At 51.7% G+C, this 23,689-nt stretch overlaps 1 protein-coding gene across 2 annotated transcripts; it reads left to right on the top strand.

Moving 5' to 3' along the window:
- Positions 1-14,580: 14,580 nt before the first annotated feature.
- SLC25A47 (solute carrier family 25 member 47) lies at positions 14,581-22,490 on the top strand. Of its 2 annotated transcripts, XM_053601683.1 has the most exons (6): positions 14,583-14,715; positions 16,704-16,747; positions 17,114-17,185; positions 18,083-18,265; positions 19,475-19,772; positions 20,095-22,471. In XM_053601683.1, exons 1-6 carry the CDS (start codon positions 14,688-14,690, stop codon positions 20,373-20,375), a joined length of 906 nt encoding a protein of 301 aa, XP_053457658.1. In that variant the 5' UTR covers positions 14,583-14,687; the 3' UTR covers positions 20,376-22,471. The 2 variants fall into 2 exon arrangements, with proteins under 2 accessions (XP_053457659.1, XP_053457658.1); XM_053601684.1 differs by lacking the exon at positions 18,083-18,265 and having other exon boundaries at positions 14,581-14,715; positions 20,095-22,490.
- Positions 22,491-23,689: the final 1,199 nt, after the last annotated feature.

Raw genomic sequence — 23,689 nt, 5'->3', positions numbered from 1 at the left:
TCACACCTGCCTCCCACTGGACGATGGGCTCCACCAGGGCAGGGCCTTTGTCTCTTTCACCAGCCCCAGACAAGGTATGACTGAGGGGGATACTGGGTTCTGGGATAGTGTGACAGGTGAAAAGAAGGGGCTGGGTGTGAGGTCTCCAGAGTACTGACTGGCTCCTGGTAATGGCAGTTTCAGGCAATGGCTTTGTTTTGGTTTCCAAATTTTCCAAAATGTATTTTTAGAATTAAAAACATCAGAACTGTTTTTGGGCTGCAGTTCCCTTTGGTGAGAAAGAACTGGGGAGATGTAGGAATGGGGGCTCAGCTCTCCTTGGGGTTGAGGGAAAGGTATGCAGAGCCAGGCCCTGTCCTGTCAGCTCGGACTCAAAAGCAGGGATCACCTCTGATTCCAAGCACAGAGCACCCAGGCAGCCTCTGTGATGGAAGCCCAGTCATAAGCCTGCCTTGCTGAGTGTCCTGGGCTACATGTTTTCTCCTCGCTAGACTCTAGGCTTGGAGTCAGCCAGGACATCCCTTTGGGGCTGAGTCACCTCCTAGTGAATGGCTAAAAGGACAGTTCCCAGGCCCTACTCCAGATCTAAGGAATCAGACCCAGGGAGCAAGTCGGGGTGAAACTATTTAAACCAGCCTCTCAGTGGTTCTTAGGTGGCCTTGGCGACTGTGGGATGAGACTATCTCCAAGGGCATGTTAGGGAAGCTCCACTCCCAACATTTTTGCTTTTGTTTCTTTTTCTTTTTTAGACAGAGTCTCAATTTCCTCCCCCCCCCCCCCCCGCACCTTGGTAGAGTGCTGTGGTGTCACAGCTCACAGCAACCTCAATCTCTTGGGCTTAAACCATTCTCTTGCCTCAGCCTCCCAAGTAACTACAGGCACCCACCACAACGCCTGGCTGTTTTAAGAGATGAAGTCTCACTCTGGCACAGGCTGGTCTTGAACTTGTGAGCTCAGGCAATTCACCCGCCTTGGCCTCTCAGAGTGCTAGGATTTTTTTTTTTTTTAGAGTCAGAGGCTCACTTGTCACCCTCGGTAGAGTGCTATAGTGTCACAGCTCACAGCAACCTCTAGCTCTTGGGCTTAGGCAATTCTCTATTTTTTGTTGTTGTTGCAGTTTGGCTGGGGCTGGGTCTGAACCCTCTACCCTCCATATATGGGACTGGTGCCCTACTCACTGAGCCACAGGCGCCACCCCCAGAGTGCTAGGATTATAGAAACATTTTTGCTTTTAAATTTCAGCTTAGACCCCTGGTGGTCATGTGATCCCAGGGGCCTTCTTTGTTTTTTTTAGACAGAGTCTCAAGCTATCACCCTGGTTAGAGGGCTGTGGCCTCATAGCTCACAGCAATCTCCAATTCTTGGGCTCAAGTGATCCCTCATTTTTTCTATTTTTTAGTAGAGATGGAGGGGGTCTTGCTTTTGCTCGGGCTGGTCTCAAACTTGTAAGCTCAAGCAATCCACCTGCCTCGGCCTCCCAGAGTGCTGGGATTACAGGAACATTTTTGCTTTACAATTTCTGCTCAGACCCCCTCCTTGTCATGTGATCCCAGGGGCCTTCTTTGCCACAGATTAGTTATCTGTGAACGGCTAAGGAGGATTCCAGGGGCCAATCTGTCCACTGGGGACCTCAGACAAAGCCAGACTCTTCCAGCAGCAAGATGCTCTGGCTCTCTGCCTTCAGCCGTCAACTCCTGGCAGGAAAGGGAAGAGAAGAGTTAATTTAATTAATCAGCTGAAGAACTGAAGTGTTCCCTAAGGGCATCTTTTACTGTAAGGGTGGGAAGAAGTCCTGGCCACACAGCTGGGCTCCATGCTCTGACTTGCAGAGGTCCCAACAGGCTACTGAAGACAGCAGCAAACAGGTTGGGTAGCTTTGTGGTCAGGGGCTGGGCACTGATCTATTGGTTGCAGACCTGATAACAGATGAGAACTCTGCCAGCCTGTTGGTTTTCTCTTGTTGTGAATAAACATTTGCTGGCCTGGGGAGGTGGCTCACACCTGTAATTCCAGTACTCTGGGAGACCAAGGCAGGCAGATCCCCTAAACTCACGAGTTTGACACCAGCCTGAGCTACAGCGGAGACCCGATCTCTAAAAATAGCTGGGTGTTGTGGCAGGCGCCTGTAGTCCAAGCTACTTCGGAGACTGAGGCAAGAGAATCGTTTGAGCCCAGGAGTTAGAGGTTGCTGTGAGCTTTGATGTCATAGCACTCTACTGGGGGTGACAAGTGAGACTCTGTCTCAAAAAAAAATAAAATAAAATTGCTGTCTTGGTTTATCTCTAGCCTCTTGTCCTTTCAGTGGGAGTGACCCTACTTCCCCAGCAAATTCCCTCTGGGCCTCAAAGGGTGGAGGGCCCGGGACCCCCTGGGGAAAACCTTGCAATTTCCTGGTGGCCAAATTTCTTTTCTCTCTCTTGAATTTAGTCAACCCCACAGTTGGCACCAAGTTGCTGGGTTTCCTTGCATTTCCATTGGTTGCAACTTTTGCAGTTTCCCCAGGGCTACCTACCATTCAGGTGAGCCAGGGGCTTCTGGTATGTCAAAACCATTCAGGACATGCTTGGCCTTTGGCCTTGGAGGGGGGTGGGCCAGATTAAGAGATGACCAGATATTCAAGACAGGGAGTAACATAATAGATACATGGCACCTGTTTCTTAAATAAAAATAAAGCTGAAGGGCTTGGCACCCCTAGCTCAGCTGTTAGGGCCCCAGCCACATACACCAGAGCAGGCGGGTTTGAACCCAGCCTGGGCCTGCCAAACAACAATGACAATTGCAACCAAAAAATAGCCGGGTGTTGTGGCAGGCGCCTGTAATCTCAACTACTTGGGAGGCAGAGGCAGGAGAATCGCTTGAGCCCAGGAATTGGAGGTTGCCATGAGCTGTGATGCCACAGCACTCTACCCAGGGCGACAGCTTGAGGCTCTGAAAAAAAAAAAAAAGCTGGGCACTGTGGCTGGTGCCTGTAGACCCCCATCTCTACAAAAAAATACACAAAATTAGCCGGGCCTGGTATTGCGCCTGTAGTCCCGCGACTACAGGGGAGGCTGAGGCAAGGAGGATCGCTTGAGCCAGGGAGTTTGAGGTTGCTGTGAGCTATGATGATACCACTGCACTCTTCTTTGTTATTGTTGCAGTTTGGGTGGCGCCCTACTCACTGAGCCACAGGCACCACCTCCACTGTACTCTTGTCAGGGCAACAGAGCAAGAACGTGTCTCAAAAATAATTATTATTATTACTATGGCTTGGTGCCCATAGCTCAGTGAGTAGGGCACCAGCCACATACACCAAGATTGGTGGGTTTGAGCACGGCCCCGGCCTGCTAAACAGAAAAGACAACTGCAACCAAAAAATAGCTGGGCGTTGGGCCGTGCCTGTGGCTCAAAGGAGTAGGGCGCCAGCCCCATACGCCAGAGGTGGCGGGTTCAAACCCAGCCCCGGCCAAAAACTGCAAAAAAGAAAAAAAAAATAGCTGCATGTTATGGCAGATGCCTATAGTCCCAGTTTCTTGGGAAGCTGAGGCAAGAGAATCATCAAGCCCAAGAGGTTGCTGTGAGCTGTGATGCCATAGCACTCTACCAAGGGCGACATAGTGAGACTCTGTCTCAAAAAAAAGAAAAAATAGAGCTGAAGGGGGCCTACATATGTAGGAGTTGCCCCAGAGTTCAAGGTGATGGTCCTGGCTACCTGCTCAGGACACATTGAGGGTCAGAGATAGAAGCTCATCCAAGCAGCATCTGTGGACACTGTTTGTTCCTGCTGTTCAGGGGTCATGAATCCCAGCCTCTGGAGCAGCCCTGGGCTGGCGTGCCTTCAGGGTTCCCACCATCAGAGTAGGGGATGGCTGGATGGCAGGCTGTCCTAGGCCTATAGTTAGTGCAAATAGGCACTCAGGGTCAGTGGCCAGAGCAGCAAGTGAGCTGGAGATGGCATGTGAGAGGTGGGGGTAGGGGTGGGCAGACAGAGAGGACAATTGTACTGGACCCAGAAGTGTGCCAGGCACGTTGGGGAGCAAGAACATGGGGGCAGGAGGTGGCAGGGGAAGGCCAGGAAGAAAGCTGCTCAGTATCCTGGAGCCAGGAGTGCTGCAGTCATTATAGAACCCTGGAATGGGACTTCCCTGTATTCCAGAACCTCCTGCAGGTAGTAGGGGCCTTAGGTACTAGTTCTGTGTCCTCCACCCACCACAGAAGGCATCCTTTGTCTTCCCTGGCCAGCCTCAGGCAGTCACCTGCTCTGCACATGCCAGCACTCGACAGGCCATGTGTTCGTGGGGCAGCTGTGCATGGTGGATGTCCATTTTCCCCTGGAGCCAGGGTCTTCCTTATGCCACTACCTCAGCTTGTCCTCATTTGGGCCTTGGGGTAATTTGTCATGCTTTCTTGCCAGGCTGGGGACTATAGTGGGGATAGGAGTATCTGGATCATCTCTTGGTCCCATTACCCAATGTGGGGGCTGGCACAGAAGGTTCACATGGGAATCAATGAATGAATAAATAACTGGCAGTAATCAATAGCTTCCTTTCCACAAATAGATATGATAGGGCTTTGGCTGGGCTTTGGAGGAGGTCTCCTATTCCTCAATTTAACCTCCTTGTGCTTAGGATCTGGGTGGGGTTAGAGGTCATCTTGTCCAACTGAGAACCATGAGGCCCAAGATCTCAGTCCTTCCAGCCAGTGGACTCCAGGGTTGAAGAAGGGCTGAGGGGCGGCACCTGTGGCTCAGTGGGTAGGGTGCCAGTCCCATATACGGAGGGTGGCGGGTTCAAACCCGGCCCCGCCAAACTGCAACAAAAAAAATAGCTGGGCGTTCTGGCGGGCACCTGTAGTCCCAGCTACTCAGGAGGCTGAGGCAAGAGAATTGCCTAAGCCCCGGAGTTGTCTACCGAGGGCAATAAAGTAAGACTCTGTCTCAAAAAAAAAAAAAGAAGGGCTGAGACAGAAAAGGCTGGAAAAGGGCTAGACATGTGGCCAGCAGGAGACGCTGTGAGAAGCCTGGGAACTGAGAAGAGACAAGGCCTGGGTGTGGGTTTGGGTGAGGGCAGCAGCTGGGGGACCATCCCAGACAGCTGACTCAGGAACAAGTCTACAGCAGGCCTGAGGCTTTCTTGAGTGTCCTTTCTGCCTCTGTCTAACACTGTCAGGATCGTCAGAGTCTTTACCTCTTTAACCCCACCACAGAAAAGGATTCCTTGGCAAATCTGAGCAAAGTTAGAAGATTGCTGTTGTGTCTGTTCACAGAGAGAAACTGAAGCATAGGGGTTGAGTTTATTGGCTGTGATGTCATCCATGACAGAGGTGGGTTCAAATTCCAGATCTTTTTCTGAACTTTTTTTTCTTTTCTTTTTTTTTTTTTTTTTTTTTTGTAGAGACAGAGTTTCACTTTATGGCCCTCGGTAGAGTGCCATGGCATCACACAGCTCACAGCAACCTCCAACTCCTGGGCTTAAGCGATTCTCTTGCCTCAGCCTCCCAAGTAGCTGGGACTACAGGTGTCCGCCACAACACCTATTTTTTTTTCTTTTCTTAATGTACAAATCATAGCTGTGTACATTAATGCGATCATGGGACACCATACACTGGTTTTATAGACCATTTGATAAATTTTCTTTTCTTTCTTTTTTTTTTTTTATTGTTGGGGATTCATTGAGGGTACAATAAGCCAGGTCGTTTGACACATTTTCATCACACTGGTTAACACAGCCTTCCTGGCATTTTCTTAGTTATTGTGTTAAGACATTTATATTCTACATTTACTAAGTTTCACATGTACCCTTGTAAGATGCACTGCAGGTGTAATCCCACCAATCACCCTCCCTCCGCCCACCTCCCCCCTCACTTCCCTCACTCTCCCCTTTCTCCATATTCTTAGGTTATAACTGGGTTATAGCTTTCATATGAAAACCATAAATTAGTTTCACAGTAAGGCTGAGTACATTGGATACTTTTTCTTCCATTCTTGAGATACTTTACTAAGAAGAATATGTTCCAGCTCCATCCATGTAAACATGAAAGAGGTAAAGTCTCCATCTTTCTTTAAGGCTGTATAATATTCCATGGTGTACATATACCACAATTTATTAATCCATTCGTGGATCCATGGGCACTTGGGCTTTTTCCATGACTTAGCAATTATGAATTGGGCTGCAGTAAACATTCTGGTACAAATATCTTTGTTATAATGTGATTTTTGGTCTTCTGGGTACATACCTAGTAGAGGAATTATAGGATTGAATGGCAGATCTATTTTTAGATCTCTAAGTGTTCTTCAAACATCTTTCCAAAAGGAATATATTAATTGCCATTCCCACCAGCAGTGTAGAAGTGTCCCCTTTTCTCCACATCCATGCCAACATCTCTGGTCTTGGGATTTTGTGATATGGGCTAATTTTACTGGAGTTAGATGATATCTCAAAGTAGTTTCGATTTGCATTTCTCTGATGATTAAGGATGATGAGCATTTTTTCATATCTCTGTAGGCTGTGCGCCTGTCTTCTTCAGAGAAGTTTCTCTTCAAGTCCCTTGCCCAGCCTGTGATGGGATCACTTGTTCTTTTCTTGCTTATACGTTTGAGTTCTCCGTGGATTCTGGTTATTAAACCTTTGTCGGAGACATAACCTGCAAATATCTTCTCTAATTTTGAGGGCTGTTTTAGGAGATTAAAAGTCAATGACCACCCTCTTCTGGCTTGAAAAGTTTCAGCAGAGACATCTGCAGTCATTCTAGTATTCTTCCCTTTGTAGGTAATGGATTTCTTACATCTGGCTGCTTTCAGAATTTCCTCCTTCATATTAACTTTAGTGAAGTTAATTATGATGTGCCTGGGGGATGTCTTATTCAGGTTGAGTCATGCTAGGGTTCTGAAACTGTCTGCTATCTGAATTTCAGAATCTCTTGGCATGTCTGGAAAATTCTCTTTCATAATTTCATGGAGAAGAGACTCTGTGCCTTGTGAAGCCACTTCATCACTTTTCCAATGAGGCAGATATTAGCCTTCTTCGAATTATCCCAGAGCTCTCTGAGAGAATGATCCATTTTTGCTCTCCATTTCTCTTCCTCTTTGAGAGTTTGGGAGTGTTCAAAAGCTTTGTCTTCAATGTCAGAAATCCTTTCTTCTGCTTGCTCCACTCTGTTACTGAGGGATTCTACTATATTTTTCAGATCTTTGAGGGCTGCAAATTCTTGCTTCAGTGTGTCAAAATCTTTGGTGGTTTTGTCTTTAAATTCATTGAATTCTCGAGACAACTTTTGAATTTCTCTTTGAATTTCTAATTCCAACTTTTGAATTGCTCCTCGAATTTCTAATTCCAAATTTTCCTCCATTCTATTAATCTTGTTTGCAATCCAAATTCTGAATTTGATTTCTGACATCTCGGCCAGCTGTTTATGAATGGGATCTTCAGTTACATCTGCCATATCTTTCCTTGGGGCGGGGGGGGGGTTGATCTGTTCTGGTTATTCATGTTACCACAGTTTTTCCACTGATTCCGCCCCATGATTATTTTATACCATTTGACTTTTCCCCTGGAACTTTGTCGAGGACCCGTACAGTGCTACGGCCTGAGAAACTGGGGACCTGTTTGGTGTGGTGGGGCTAAATGACTCTGTCTTGTTTTCAGCTGGTCTCTGTCTGACCCTAGTGAAAAAGTTACTCTGGGTTGAAGTCTCAGCTGTGGAGAAATACCAGTAATTATGTCACCCCGCCTCCCACAGGTAACAATTGGAAAAGGAAAATCAAACCTTCCTACAACCACACACCCAGGGCACCTCTTGGATAGTCCTCGGGCGATTGGCTCAGTTCAAAAGGTCCAAATCAATTGTCTCAGTCAGCACCTGTCTCAGGTGGGAGAGTTTAAAAGGTCTCTGGCAACTAGATCACAGGGGTCTGCTGAGAACTCAAATATGACTTGCTCCAGTGCTCCGTGAGGTCAGGAGGACCCACCCAGCAAATAGATTAGTCTGGGAAGGTTGATGCCTCCTTCCTCACCTTGCATCTCTGTCACACTCAGTGACTGATAACCCTGCAGGGCTGTGACCCAGTTGCCTCCAATGAGCAGATACTCCAGGTTTTTACACCTGCCTGAATCACAAGGAAATCTATGTCTGCTCAGCCAGGCCGCTGCTCTCTGCCTCTATCCAGCAGGGGGAGGTGAGGCCTGGCAACCTCGGGCGCTTGATGGAGGCTGGGGTGTGTTCACTCAGTTCCAGCCCCACCCCTGATTGATGTTACTGACAGAACAGAACTACTTTGCAGGAATTTGTTTCTGTTCCTGCTAAATTCCCCTGCAGAAGAGAAGCTGTTTTGAGTTCCCAGAACCTGTGCCTCAGGCCCTGTCTGTGCTGCTATATGGTCTCAGCTGTTTGTATTCACAGCACGGTTACCTGTCAGATCCAGCCTCTGCCTGCCCTCCTTTGTTTAAGCAGAAGTTCCCCAGGGAGGCGGGTGCGTCTTAGGCTCAGTAAAGTGGTCTTCTGGGTCAGCCCCACCCTGGGAATCTCCCGGCTCTGTGCATGAGTTTTCTAGTCCCGGAGCTCTACCCAGGCTGGTACCGCCTCAGGGAAGCCATTTACTCACAGGGCCTGTGTTTCCGTCCCAGATCTGTTCTGTGGTGGTGGCCACCTGAGAAGATGCCCTGCCTCCTCTGGTTGCCCAGAGAGACATGGGTGTGACTTTGGAATATCCCGGGGTGAGCCCTATTGTTGCCAAAAACGGCTGCTGCTCTGCACCTTGGGGCACCACCGCTCCGGCATGACTCTCTCTCAGCATGCCATCCTCTCCTCACTCCCATGCTGCAGAATCAGCACTGACAAGCTGCAGTCCAGGCCCTGTCCACACCCCTCAAGAAATCACCCAAGAATCTGGAGTCCTGGGGGACGGGCCTCCAGACCTCAGAGTCAGAGTGGAGGGGAGTGCTGGGAGCTCAGAATTGCAGGTAGAGAATATACACGGTTTTATATAGTTTTATGCCTGGCAGGAGAATGCCGTGGCACCCTAGTAGGGGAGGTAGTTCCAGTTTTTAGAGGGTCTCTCCCATGGAGTATAGTGGGAGGACCTTTGAACTCTGCTCGTTTGTTGGTGGGGCACTTTGAGCTGTTCTCATGGGGGAGGGGACTCCCATCCACTTGGTGATGGATTTTTTTTTTATTATTATTAAATCATAGCTGTGTACATTAATGTGATCATGAGGCACCATACACTGGTTTCATAGACCGTTTGACACATTTTCATCACCCTGGTTAACATAGCCCTCCTGGGGCAGCGCCTGTGGCTCAGTGAGTAGGGCACCGGCCCCATATGCCAAGGGTGGCATGTTCAAACCCAGCTCTGGCCAAACTGCAACAACAAAAAAAAATAGCCGGGCGCTGTGGCGGGCGCCTGTAGTCCCAGCTGCTCAGGAGGCTGAGGCAAGAGAATCACGTAAGCCCAAGAGTTAGAGGTTGCTGTGAGCCGTGTGATGCCACGGCACCCTACCTGAGGGCGGTACAGTGAGACTCTGTCTCTACAAAAAAAAAAAAAAAAACATAGCCCTCCTGGCATTTTCTTAGTTATTGTGCTAAGACATTTACTTTCCACATTTACTAAGGTTTACATATACCCTTGTAAGATGCACTGCAGGTGTAATCCCTGGTGATGGATTTTGTACCTTTTGTTTGTATCTTTGGGGTCGCAGCTCGCCTCAGTGGGGTTGATGTGCATTCTTCAATTTTCTCTCTTGGCGCAGCTCTTATCCATCAGGTTACTTGCTAAATTTCGGTCCTTTAACTCTCCTTCTGGATGGGAGCCTCTATGGAAAGCTGGCTTCAGTCAGCCATCATGACCCCGCCCCCCCACCCCCACCCCTTTTCTGAACTTTTATCTGCTGTCTCTGTCTGGGCTGTGATGTCCTCATTTGTAACTGAAGGGTGGTTCCAGTGGCTTGGGCAGTTGGATTTGACGCCATGATGAACTCTGTGGGAAAGGCAGTGTCTAGTGCCTCTTCTAACAGGAGTGGGAGCCAGACCTAGGGGGCATCCCCGCCTATCAAGGAGGCATAGGCAGGAGAAGCAGCAGGGAATGGCCTGTGATAGACTTTGTAGCTCGGCACTCTGTCTTGTGGCCACACAGGCTTGGATCCCCAAGATACCAGAGGTGTCTGGGGGACTGAGGTGAAGCTTAGGCTTGTTCATCCCCCTTCCAAAGTGGGTGAGACTGCACCTACTTGGGGCCATCAAGTCTGCAGTGACCAGCAGGGTATTGTGCAAACCCAAGCTGACCACAGCAGGGGCCAAGTCCAGTGTGTATAGGTGTTGGTGTCCTGGGTACAGGGATGGCCTGTCCCATTTTAAAGATGAAGAAGCTGAGGCTCAGGTAGAGTACCAAGGGGGCCAGGTGAGAAGCTGGGGTCTTCTGCCTTTGCTCAGATTTGCCAAGGAATCCTTTTCTCTGAAGTGCCAGGGCTGCCGATTTTCTTTGGAGCAAGGCCAGCCCTGCATAGCCCACTCTGGGCTTCTGCATCAAGATCCATTCTCTGGAGATCCCAGTGTCCCTCCTCAACCACTCCAAATACTGCCAAAAAAGCCAAAGTCTGTCAAAATTAAAAATAGGTCTGCCAGGTGCCATGGCTCACACCTGTAATCCTAGCACTCTGGGAGGTTGAAGTGGTTGGATTGTCTGAGCTTACAGGTTCGAGACCAGCCTAAGCACGAGTGACACCCCCGTCTCTAAAAATAGCCGGGTGTTGTGGCAGGCGCCTATAGTCCCAGCTACTTGGGAGACTGAGACAAGAGAAAACACTTGAGCCCAAGAATTTGAGGTTGCTATGAGCTGTGATGCTATGGCACTCTACCAAGGCTAACCAAGTAAGATTCTGTTTCAAAAAAAAAATAAATAAAAATTGAGCAGTGCCTGTGGCTCAAGGAGTTGGGCGCCGGCCCTATATACCAGAGGTGGTGGGTTCAAACCCGGCCTTGGCCAAAAACTACAACAACAACAAAAGTTCAAAATGGGTCAAGTATGTTTGACCTAGTAATCTCCTCTCTGGAAATATGCACCCCACAAAACATAGAAGAACCCAAATGCACGTGTACTGGAGTAGGCTCTGTAGTAAACTGGAAACAAGTCCCACATACCTCAGTCACAGAATTAAATCATACTGGCCATATTTATAGAACACCCACTGCATGCCAGGACACGGCTTCAGAGTTTTATGTCTACTGACCCTTGGGTCCTCCCAACAACCATATGCAGTTAGGTCATAGAATTTCCATTTTAGGGCTGTGCCTGTGGCTCAAAGGAGTAGGGCGCTGGCCCCATATACCAGAGGTGGCGGATTCAAACCCAGCCTCTTCCAAAAACGGAAAAAAAAAAAAAAAAGAATTTCCATTTTACAGATGAGGAAACTGAGGCTCAGGGAGGCTAAGGGATTCAACAAGGTCATGTAGCTAGAAGTATCTGAGCAAGGGCACCCTGAGAAGGAAAGGAAGCAAATGGCAACATGATATTAGAAAAAATATATGGCCAGGTTTAGTAGCTCACGCCTGCAATTCTAGCACTTTTTGGAGGCTAAGGCAGGAGGATTGCTTGAAGCCAGGAATTAGAGATCAGCCTGGGCAATACAGGTTGTCCCTATCTCTACAAAAAATAGAAAAATTAGCCAAGTGTGGTGGCACACATCTGTAGTCCCAGCTGCCCAGGAGGCTGAGGATTAGGGGGATCAGTTGAGCCCAGGAGTTTGAGGTTTCAGTGAGCTATGATGCTGCTCCTGTACTCTAGCCTGGCCAAGAAAGCAAGACCCTATCTCTGGAAAAAAGAAAGGAGAGGAACGGAAAACGAAAGGGAAGGAGAAAGAAAAGAAAAACATTGGTGTTGGCTCAAATTCACTGGAGGGCAGTCCCTAGGCCTGGGTTATTGGGACTGTCACTTTCTATGCTGGCTCTGTCTTTCCTATCTGAATTACTTTCTTAAATAACTTGTAGTTAATTCTTTTTGTAATAAAAAGTAAAAATGCATCTTAAAATGTGCTCACCCTTCCATAGTCCTCCTGGTTGGTAGGGTTTGCAGTCTTTCTCCCTTCTGGCAGCCCCACCCTCTGGTCTTTTGTGCAATGTCTGTCGCCCCCTAGGGGATGGTCCCGCCTTCCTCAGATGGGCCAGGGCTGGCAAGGAGTGGGGCTCTTGGGCTGGTAGAGGAGTCCTGAAGTCAACCTGGATGCTAGTAACAGTAATGCTGGCCCATCAAAGGCATGACCTGAAGTGGCTCCAGTTGGCACTCCGAGGACTCCGCCTCCTGTCATCCACAAAAGATACGAGGTCCATCGCCTTTGGAGAAATCAAGACTGGGAGAGGTCACATAGCTGAGAGAGGCAGAATGCCAGGCCCAAGGCTAGACTGAGGACTCCTCCCAATGATCCATATGGGGCTCTACCCTGGCCCAGCCCACAGTTAATCCTCCATGTGGCCGTCCAGAAAGGGAGGCTAGACAGGTTCCAAGTAGCCCCATTCTTGTTCATACCACTTTTTATTATGACCTATGACAAAAGCTACACCCCGGCACCTAGATAACCCAGGACTGGGTGACTCTCTGGATGCTGGGAAGGGTAGAATGGTAGGCGTCCAGGGGAACTCCAGGTGCTGCATGAGTGGCACTTACTGCATTTGGACACTGTGCAGGAAATTGGGATAAATGGGTCCTTGTTGTTTCCTGTTAGACAACATGCTTCAAGCTCCCTCAGTGTCTAAGGTACTGGCGTCTCAAGTACAGCATCTGAAATCGAACCTGAGTTCCACCTCATTTGCTCTGCCCACAACAGCCCTGTCACCTCCTTCCTTTTAGACCCCATGATTCTATTAATGCAGCCTTTGCATCTGGCTAATCCTACTGGAACATGCCCAGAGGTTGCCCTGAGTGGTCATAGACACGAGATGGGTACTGCCCTCATTTCATGGGTCTACAAGTGGAGGCACAGAGGTTGAGGGAGGTGGCCCAAAGTCCCGTAGCCATGAGTGGTGGAGCTGTGTTTGAATGTAGGCAGCTTGGCTCCTGACCAGACAAACACTGAGTTTTGTCTCCCTACTAGCCAGGACCAGTGTCAGAATTAGCCTTGGATGGGTCACTTCCTGCCCTTTGCCCTGTGCTGTGGCAGCTGGCATTGCCCATTCTTTGTGTCCCCTGCTTGCCTACACACGGATGGGCTGGCGGGGGATGCCCCTTGATCAGCACACAGCTAGTTCAAGGCCAGCCTGCTGGTCAGCTCATCAGGGACAGAAAATCAGGTGGACACGAAGCTGCTTGTCCCATTGCCCTGCCCCTAAGGCCACTCAGACAGGACTGCCTGGACCTCGAGGTCTTCACACCTGGCCTGTTGCTCAGCAGCTTTGTGATCCTGGCAAGTGCAAGGGCTTCTTGGACCTCAGTGTCCATCCACATGGTTGCCTCGCAGGGCTACATGTGGGGGGTCCACTAAGACCCTGTGAGAGCCTGTGAGGTGATGGCCACCAAGACATAGCTTACAGCATCAGGGCTCTCTCCATGCCGGCCCCGATACCATAGAGGATGGGTTGCTTGAGAGCAAGTGGGGGTCAGATCCAGTTTTGCCACCTTCATTGCCTTGGACTAGTCTCCTTTCTGGGTCTTGGTGGCTCCATCTGTAAAATGGAGAACATGGGTGCTTCCTGGCTGTGGGTGCTATCAGGGCTGTGAGGATGATCCTGTGAGCCAGGGAATGAGGAAACAATACACTGTAGAGTGGGGACCTGTGCAATGGCTTGGAGGGGGTCACTGTTTTTACTGTTGTTGCACGTGAGCAGCAGGCAGCAGGCAGCAGTGCCTCTTGGCGGATGCCTCCCCTTCACAAGAGCCCCAGCCAGAGTGGTTAGAGGTTTAATTGACAGCCCTGTCCCTGGTCCATCCTGGGCACTGGGGATGCAGTGGGGCAGACTGGGCTGTGGCCCCGGAGAAGAGGACAACAGGGGGATCAAGGCAGTGGGAGTGTGGGGGCAAACAGATGGGGGTGATGAGCCTGGGTGGGCTTAGGCCAGCCTCCTTGTGTTCAGTCCTCCCTAGCTTGTCACCTCCCACTTCCTCCTTCATTGCCACTGGAGCACCTGAAGGACAGGGACTGGCTCTTGTTTGCCTGGTATAGAGTCAGCTCAGAGTGTTGTTTTCTTTTTTCTTTTTTTTTTTGCAGTTTTTGGCTGGGGCTGGGTTTGAACCCGCCACTTCTGGCATATGGGGCCGGTGCCCTACTCCTTTGAGCCACAGGCACTGCACCAGAGTGTTTGTTGAATGCATACATGAGGGAGCTTTGAGGGTTCCCTAGGCAGGAGCAAATCCAAGGCATTAGGAGGCCCAGAAGACACAGTGAAGACCTGAGCTTGGACTCAGAGAGGAAAATGGCAGGCAGTGATCCTCTGGCAAACTTCTTGATACCAGGTCCGCAGGGCACTAGGACAAGGGTCCCTGAGAAGTGGAGTGGGAGAGAATCCAGCTCAGTGACACGTGGTACAGGCACTGACTGCCTGCTTTCCAGGTCCCAGCCTTTGGGCCACTGTCAACAGGCTCCAGCTTCCTGTCCCCTGCCTCCCACCCCCAAAGGTATTTAAGGTCTGAGAGGAGCAGACTGGGAGCTGACGAGGCCACCCCAGTGGTGGCACCAGAGCACTCTCAGGCAGCAGACCCAGAGCCTTCCCTCCCAATCCCATTGTTCATGGATTTTGTTGCTGGAGCCATCGGAGGTAGGACGGAAGCAGTGGGCATGGAGGGGCGCTGCTGCTCCAGAGTGCCAGGAGGGGCTGAGAAGGGGTGGGACTCCGCCGCGGCTGAGGGACAGCCTTCTGGCAGCAGTGGGGTTTGAGGAGCTCCACAGGATTGGCCATGGGAACTGGAGGAGAGAGCAGGCCTCCCACAGACTCAGCAGAGTGGCAAGGTGGCCACCTAGGCTGGGAGGAGGAATGTGGTTGTTTGCACTGGCCTAGGGGCTCAGGCAGGAGGTTAAGGCGCTGGCTGGGGCTATGGTCTAGGCAAGGGAGGCACTTGGGAGTCCCCTGGAGTCATTTGCATGGATGGGGGCGATGACTCAGCCATGGCCTGAGAAGCTCCAGGAGAGAGTGGAGAGTCAGGGGACGGGGCCTGGTATCCTGGAGAATCCAGCTCCACCTGCCCCTCTGGCTGTATATACCCGGCTGGGCCTTGGGGAAAGAGCTCCTTGCGAAAGACTGATCCAGAGAGATAAGTGGCCCCTCCGGACACAGGCTGGGAGGCCACTGACCCTGCAGGCTCTGGGGCTTTGAGTGAAGCACCCTTGGGTTTGCTTGTCTTATGAAACAGCAATGGGCAGTGGGTCGATGCTTCTGGGAACAGCATGGAGGCTCAGGGGAGGAATGCAGCTCCAAGCCTGAAGAAAGCCCAGGACCCTGGCCCTACCAGTGGGCTTCCTCCCTGCACGTTAGCACCCTAAGGGGGAGGCTTAGGGAAGGGGCTTGACTTGTATGAGATCACACAGCCAGAAAGGGCTCCTGATTCCGGCACCCTTCTTCCAGAGCCCTTGGGAAGGCATGAGTGGGTGAAAGGGCCCCTCTGTTCCTGGCCCCGGGTCACAAAGACTCAGACTTGGGGCTTGTCCTTGAGAAACTCTAGTTCTGGAGGTGGAAATGGCATGCATGGAACAACAATAAGACTGCCTTTGGGGGTGGCCCCTGTGGCTCAAAGGAGTAGGGGGCCAGCACAGCCCCATATATTAGAGGTGGTGGGTTCAAACCCAGCCCTAGCCAAAAACTCCAAAGGAAAAAAAAAAAAAAGACTGCCTTTAGTTAACATGTTTCCAAGCACGATGGTCAGGGAGGGCTCCAGAGGAGGTAACACTATGGCAGGGTTTTTATGGATGACTAGAAGTATGGCCACCCAGTCAGTCTTTTGCTTATTCACTCCATTCTTTCACTCATGAATATTTATTGAGACCTGGGATGCACAGTAAATAGGCTATAGCCTCATGCACCCCATTGCCTTCTCCACATCCTCCTCAGGAAAGGGTTTGGTCCCCCAAGGGAGTTGCCTGTTCCTTCTCTGGCTTCCCCCGAAGGTCTTGCACATTAAGGCCTTTATGTTAGGAAGGGAGAAAGGAATAGAATGATGGCAACTCCCCCCTACCCCCCCACCCCAGGCAAAGGGCAAAGGGCAAAGGGCAAAGGTCCCTGGTCTGAAGCCTGGGGTTGGCACCTGAGGTCTCTCTGCAAGGTGTAGACTCTTGCCACACTCTGTTCCACGCACATTTGAGGTTCCAGGAAGTGTGGCTCTTCACAAAGCTGTGGTGTGAACCTGGGCTTCCCCTCCTCCACCCTCTGTGGCTGAAATATGGAGTTACTCCTGGCTCCCTTCACAGACTGATGGCTCAGGGCAAGGTCTATCTGGCTTAGAGATGTGGCTGAGCAAGGGTCAGACCAGAAGTTCTCCCCAAACATGACACCAGCAGAGAGGCCAACGCAGGTCCTTGGCACAAGCCAATGAGGACAAAGGGTCTCACTGGGCCAAGACTCAGAGGAGAATCACTAGTGAATCTGGCAGAACACATTTCCTCACCTTCCTTCCTTAGGCCTGGGGTAGATCAGAACAGGTGGAGGGTCTGTTTTCAGTGGGAACCCATCAGGGCTCATCCTATAACATGTGCTTCAACTGTTTGTGGGCCCATCTCCTGCTCTCCTTACGGGTGCCTCTACTTTCCTTCCAGGTGTCTGCGGTGTTGCTGTGGGCTACCCCCTGGATACGGTGAAGGTGTGGCAGTGGCCAGCCCCCAACCCCAAGGCCCCAGCCAGGGATTAGGGCACCCTCAATGTGTGCCATGTCCCCCCACCCCCATCCCTCACCATGGCCAGAAGAATTTCTGGAATGCCAATCAGACCCAGTCCTCTCCTACTCAAATGACTCCAATGGCTCCCCATGGTCCTTAGGACTATGACAGTCCCTCTTTCTCAAGCCCGGGCCTCAGGTTTCTCATCTTAAGTGGGGCTTATTGTCCCTGATCTGCCCATAGACTGGCATGGCTATGACAAGCAAGAGGGCAACTCTGCCCTTCCCAGGGCCAGCTGACCATGCCCTAGGCCTGGAGGCACCTGGTTCTGAAGCCCTCTTCTCCCCCAGGTCAGGATCCAGACGGAGCCAAAATACACAGGCATCTGGCAGTGTGTCCGGGACATATATCACAGAGAGCGGGTAGGCCTAGGGCCAGGGGATGGGCAGGGGGACAGAAAGGGGGATGTCATGACTTTGGGCCAGCAGGTTATGTTGAGCACCTCTCTGGGCCTCAGCTCTTTCACCTTCCTACTGGGAATAATTGTACTGATCTCATGGGCTCCTCTGGCGAGGATGAGAGGCTCAGAACTAGGCTCCTGCCTCCAGCTGGGGGTCTAGAAGTGGCCTTTGAAGGTCTGGGGAGGGACCCCTGTGTTGCATTTCTGTCCCCAGCAGGCCAAGCACCCGATGAAGGCAGTGCTGGGTGGATCATCTGGAGTCTCAGGATCCAGAGAAAGGACTTGGGGATACGTAGCAAAATGAACTTGGGGTTTGCACAGGGCAAAAGTTAACCCATGAAAAGCAAAAATGACAGAACTGGTTTGTTTGTTGTCATCAGCATCAAACAGCTGCCCCCAGCTGGGCCTGGCCCTCTGCCCCTTTGATCCCTCATCCTTATCTTCTAAGTGGAGTATTTTTTTTTTTTTTGTGGAGACAGAGTCTCACTGTACTGCCCTCAGTAGAGTGCCGTGGCGTCACAACTCACGGCAACCTCCAGCTCTTGGGCTTATGCGATTCTCTTGCCTCAGCCTCCCGAGCAGCTGGGACTACAGGTACCCGCCACAACGCCCAGCTATTTTTTGGTTGCAGTTTGGCCGGGGCTGGGTTTGAACCCGCCACCCTCGGCATATGGGGCCGGCGCCCTACTCACTGAGCCACAGGCGCTGCCCTTCTAAGTGGAGTATTATGACCCTATGAGACAGCTGAGGGAAAAAGGCCTTGAAGCTGCAACTTGCCCAAGTTCCTTGGGCCCAGGGCCAGCTCCCTAGGATGACCCCTTTTGGCTAGCTGCTGACCTGACTACTGCCTGTCTGCCAGGTGTGGGGCTTCTACAAGGGCCTCTCGCTGCCCGTGTGCACTGTGTCTCTGGTCTCATCTGTGTCTTTCGGCACCTACCGCCACTGCCTGGCACACATCTGCCAGTTCCGGTACGGCAGCATTGACGCCAAGCCCACCAAGGCCGACATCACTCTCTCAGGATGTGCCTCCGGCCTTGTCCGTGTGAGTGGGGGTGGGAGGCCTCAGAGAGACTGAGGTGGGGAATCAAGGCTCAGTGAGGGCAGACTGGAGGCCACACATGGAGCAGATGTCCTCCCCAGGGTTAGCAGCACGGTCTCAGTTGTTCTGCCTGCATGGTCCACTGGTGGGAGCTGACCAAAGGGACTCTCTCTGCCAGAGTCTGGGGACCCAGAGAGACACAAAGTCACTTAGCAGCCACCACTGGGAGCTGAATAGGCAGGATCAGATTCTGGCACTCAGTCATTCATTGCCATGGACCCTTGACATTCCTTCATTGCCAAGTGTACGTGGGGCACCCACTGTGCCCGGCCAGCTTTTGAACACTGGGGAGGTCAAGGCAGCCAAGGTCCTTGCCTCATGGAGCTCATGTCCCAGTGGGGAGCCAGACTTAAACTGGCACAGAGCCACTGGGAGCTGCCAGAGGGCTTCGAAGGAAACTGAGAGGTGTCTGACCATGTGCAGACAGTGCAGAGGTTGAAGGCCTGGCCAATCAGTCTAAAAGACCAGGGTCCACTCTTGTTCTGACTCTTATTACTCCTTTGTTGAGTGATGCTGGGCCAGCAAGGGAGCCTCCCTGGGTTTCTGTCTCTTCATCTGTAAGAGGCATGATGAGAATTAAGTGATGTCATGAGTGTAAACCCCCAGCACACATATGTGGAATCTGACATGGATGAGTAACCAAGTGGCAGGCAATATTATTAGTGATATGATTGTATTACTGATAATTATGGTATTAAATACATTGTTAAGGCTGAGCAAGGTGGCTCACACCTGTAATCCTACTCTGGGAAATTGAGGCGGGAGGATCACTTGAGCTCAGGAGCTCCAGACCAGCCTGAGCAAGAGACCCCCATTTCTACTAAAAATAGAATAATTAGCTGGGCGTTGTGGTAGATGCCTGTTATCCCAGGTACTCAAGAGGCTGAGGCAGAGGATCGCTTGAGCCCAGGAGTTTGAGGTTGCTGTGAGTTCGGCTGATGCCATGGCACTCTAGCCTGGGGCCATACAGTGAGACCCTGCCTCAGAAAATTATAAAAGAAGTTCTTGAACCTGAGTCACAGACATGTAGCCATTTAGACATAACTTAGCTCTCTTATATCACTGTGGGCAATATGAGACCAATGGGTGGCCAGGCCCAGGGGTGTGTGGGCAAGGCTGCAGGTGCCATCCTGGCATCCCCCTCTGCTCCAGGTATTCCTGACGTCACCTACTGAGGTGGCTAAGGTGCGCCTGCAGACGCAGACCCAGCAGCGGCGGCCCTTAGCCTCAGCTGTGCCCCCCATGTATCCTGTACCCTCTACATGTCTGGTGCCCAAGTACCATGGGCCACTTCACTGCCTGGCCACAGTGGCCCGTGAAGAGGGGGTATGCGGCCTCTACAAAGGGAGTTCGGCCCTGCTGCTCCGGGATGGCCACTCCTTCGCCACCTATTTCCTCTCCTATGCCATCCTCTGCGAGTGGCTCACCCCTACTGGCCACAGTCAGCCAGGTAAGTGGGGGCTGAGGCCTGGGTGGACAGGGGGCCAGCCCAGCAGGAAGAGGAGGGTGAGGTAAAGTCATGGTGCACAGTGGTGCCGGAGTGGGACTTGAACCCAGGGCTCCTGCCTCTCAGGGTGGGAACCTCTGTTCCCTCAAGACCAAGAGTCAGGGCAGACCTGCTCTGTCTCAAAGTCTCCACGTGATCTTGGACAAGCCACGCTTCCCTTGTTCAAGTTTCAGTTTCTCCACTTGCACAATGAGGATGGGCCAGCAGAGTGAGCCCAGGATGCTCCAGCTGTGTTCCCAATTAAGGTACTGTGGTCTCTCTGCAGATGTCCTGGGTGTATTGGCAGCAGGAGGCTGTGCAGGGGTCCTGGCCTGGGCTGTGGCCACCCCCATGGATGTGATCAAGTCGCGCCTGCAGGCGGATGGGCAGGGTCAACAGCGCTTCCGGGGCCTCCTGCATTGCGTGGTGACCAGTGTGCGCGAGGAGGGGCTGAGGGTCCTTTTCAAAGGGCTAGCGCTCAACTGCTGCCGTGCCTTCCCTGTCAACATGGTGGTCTTTGTTGCCTATGAGGCTGTGCTGAGGCTTACCCGGGACCTGCTCACTTAGCTTGTTCTAACACCCCAGCAGCCAACCCATCAGCAGCTGCCAGAGGTCATAGTAGCTGTAGGAGGCAAAGGGGAGTGTTGCTGGGGTTGGGACCCCACAGGCCACCAACCAGGACAGCTGGGGGCCTCTCTATGCCAGTAAGCTGAGGTCTGAGCTTGGCCTGCCCAGCCACCAACCACAAGAAAGTCCAGGGGCTGAAGTGTCATCACCCAAGGTTAGCCTGAGGATCACATGAGCCAGGGAGGAGTGGGCCTCTGTTATGAGTGCAGGTCATGTGGTCAGTTGTTCATTCTAGCTTTCCCCAATCCCCTCTTCCCCCATCCACGTCTTCAGAGCACCCCTCCATTGGCTCAGCCATCCTTTCCCCAATGCCACCTCCTCTCCCGCCACTGCCATTTCTTGTGCTCTTCATGTACTGTCCCCTCAGAGGTAGGCACAGCTGCTCTCCCCACCAGCCTGGGGGCTGTGGTGAGCCTTAGCCGGGCTGGCACCACGTCTGGCCAATTTGTTCCTGTACCAGGCTGCTCTGAGAGGACACTGCCAGGATAGCCATGCCCACCTGGACTTTGGCTTTGGCAGGGCCCTGGAATCATCGCCTGGCTGGGGAACTTGGTATACTCTCAGTGCATGCATTTGCCCATGGAGACACCAAAGGCCCATTTGGAGCTGTTGTAAATAAAAGGTTTCTGAGGTTTCTGAAGCATCTCAGTGGTGTTGCCCCATGGTCTGTGGGGTTGCTGACCCATTCTCTGCCTCCAGCCTATCTCTGGTTCCTGGGAGGCCTGCTTGCCCATCCCAGCCCAGGGATGTGGGGCCATGATTCTGTGCATTTCTCTTCTGGCTGGACACGTTCTCCAGCCCCAGTAACCAGCACTCCCACTGTGCAGACAGGCACCCTGAAGCCCCGAGCCCATCCTAGTGGGTTCTACTCCCTCAGCCTCCTGGTGGTGGGGACCTGGTGTTATGGCCCTTAGCCCTGCTGTAGGAATCTGTTCAGTATGACATCTGCTCCCCTTGCCATCCATCCCAAACCCACCTGCTTCCTGGGTAAAACCTGGTTCCAGGCAGTTCCTCCCAGCTGCCCCTCCATGGGGACTGTGGGTAGGAGAGCGTCAGGCACTTTACCCAGGTTATCCCATCAGCCTGACACCAGGTGAACAAACGGCTCAGGAAGGGAGAGGGCCTTGCCTGAGGTCATACAGCTAGGGGTGGGGGAGATGGGACTTGTGTTTGTGCTTCCGCAGTTCCAGGCACAAGGGCCACTGGGACCAGGGCTGGTAGGCTCAACATGAATCCACCAAGGCTCTACTATAGCAGCCCTCAGTAGAGCTGGTGGACACCTGCTTCAGCTACACTCACTCACAGACCTTGACCAAGTCTGTGGACTGAACATCCTCTAGTGTCCTGCTGAACAAAACTCTTCTATTCCCAGAATGAGGGATGGACTTCTCTTCTGTGCCTGCTCCTGTCGTGCTGGTCCCTGTATCTGCTGTGCTCCTGGGTACCTGACTTTATACCCTATGCCCTTTGCCAGGAACACTCTTTGCCTAGCTGACTCCCCCTTTCAGGTATCACATTCTCTAGGAGCCCTCCCTGCCTGACCACCAGGCTGCTTTCAGGTGTCTCCTGCTCTGCTCCCATGGAGACATGGTCGATTGTCTGGCTATCCCTTTACCCTCAACCCCATTTGAGCCTGTGAGCCGTCCAAGGACAGTATCTAGCTCCTATGCCTGGTGCATAGTAGGTGCTCAGGGGGTTTGGAATAAATGAGTGAGTAAATAGTTGAATGAAATCCTATAATAGATTTCTGGAAGTTCATCTGGCTTAGAAAGTTGAGTTAAAGATGCTGAGATGCTCTGGCTAAATGCTGGGAAAAGGGTGCCAGCTAATAAAAAGTTTCAAAAATTTCTCGAACTCTGCCCTTGTGGCCACTTTTGTCAAGAAGACCACACTTGTCTCTCTGCCTTGGAAGGAGAGTTACTGGCAGAGGACACTCATGGCTCTGAGGATGCCAGTCTGGGAGGGTGGGAGCCTTTGGTTCCTTCTGAGCAGCTAGCTACTGGGCTGTCACAGGAGAGGTGGCTTTGCAGGAAAGCCCCTATGCGTACTCCTGTACAGTCTCTTGGTGGGAAAGACCAGCCTCTCTTTAAAAATAGAGAAGTGTAGCTGGGCTCCTACCTGTAATCCCAGTACTTTGGGAGGCTGAGGTAGGAGGACTGCTTGAGGCCACGAGTTTGAGACCAGCCTGAGCAATGACGAGATCCCTCTTCATTCATCTGCAGGCAAAAAAATTAGCTGGGTGTGGTGGGGCATGCTTGTAGTTCCAGCTACTCAGTAGACTGAGGTGGGAGGGTCCCTCGAGCCCAGGAATTTGAGGTTGCAGCGAGCTGTGATGATTCCAATGCTCTCCAGCCTAGGCAACAAAGTGAGAGTGTCTCCCCCCACTCCTCTACTCCCCCCCAAAAAAAGGCAAAAAAGAGGGAAAGTGAAGGATCTGGGAGAGAAAGAGTTGGCCTAGAATCACACAAATCTGGGAGAAGGGGAAGCTAGAATTATACAATTACACAATCCAGCAACAGCTGGTCCTCCCATTTCACGGGCTGTTTTAACAACTTTAAAGTTGTGCTTGAAATTACAAATGGGAGATAAAGCCCCTGGGGCTCCCATAGCACAGAGCCACCAGAGAATCATGGGCCCTCCAGCATAACAGGGAGAGCTACCTGCTGCTGCAGGTGTGGGCTAGAAGCCAGAGGCCACTTTCCTGGAATGCCAAGTTGTTTTGCAGTGAACCCTGCATGCCCAGCCACCCCCTCCCTATCCCACCTGTCAACCCCACTGCATGTACCCCACTGCTATTTCACATGCTCTTCGCTGTGTCCTAAGAGGCGGGCTTAGCTGCTCCCCACATCAGCTTGGGAGTTGTGTGGTCTGAGGCCCACCTGGAGTGAAGACTGTTTTCCTAGCACTGTGCATGCCACAGGGGTACTGAGAGTGACCTCCCCCTCAAACACTCACTGGGCCACTGCACCTGTTCTTTCTAAGTTTCTCAGGGAACTTCAAGAAACCACTAGTTTTGGCTCGGTGCCCGGTGCCTGTAGCTCAGTGGTGAGGGCACTGGCTGCATGCCCCGGGGCTGGTAGGTTTGAACCCAGCCAGGGCCTGCTAAAACAACGACAATAATAGCAAAAAAAAAAAAAATAGCCAGGTGTTGTGCCGGGTGCCTGTAGTCCCAGCTACTTCAGAGGCTGAGATAAGAGAATCGCTTAGTCCAGGAGTTTGAGCTTGCTAAGAGCTGTGACTCAACGACACTCTAC

Source organism: Nycticebus coucang, chromosome 9 (assembly GCF_027406575.1).
Source record: "Nycticebus coucang isolate mNycCou1 chromosome 9, mNycCou1.pri, whole genome shotgun sequence".
In the NCBI taxonomy this organism is placed as follows: domain Eukaryota; kingdom Metazoa; phylum Chordata; class Mammalia; order Primates; family Lorisidae; genus Nycticebus; species Nycticebus coucang.
Note: the sequence above shows the minus strand (reverse complement) of the source record. Positions and strands in the feature narration are given on the sequence as shown.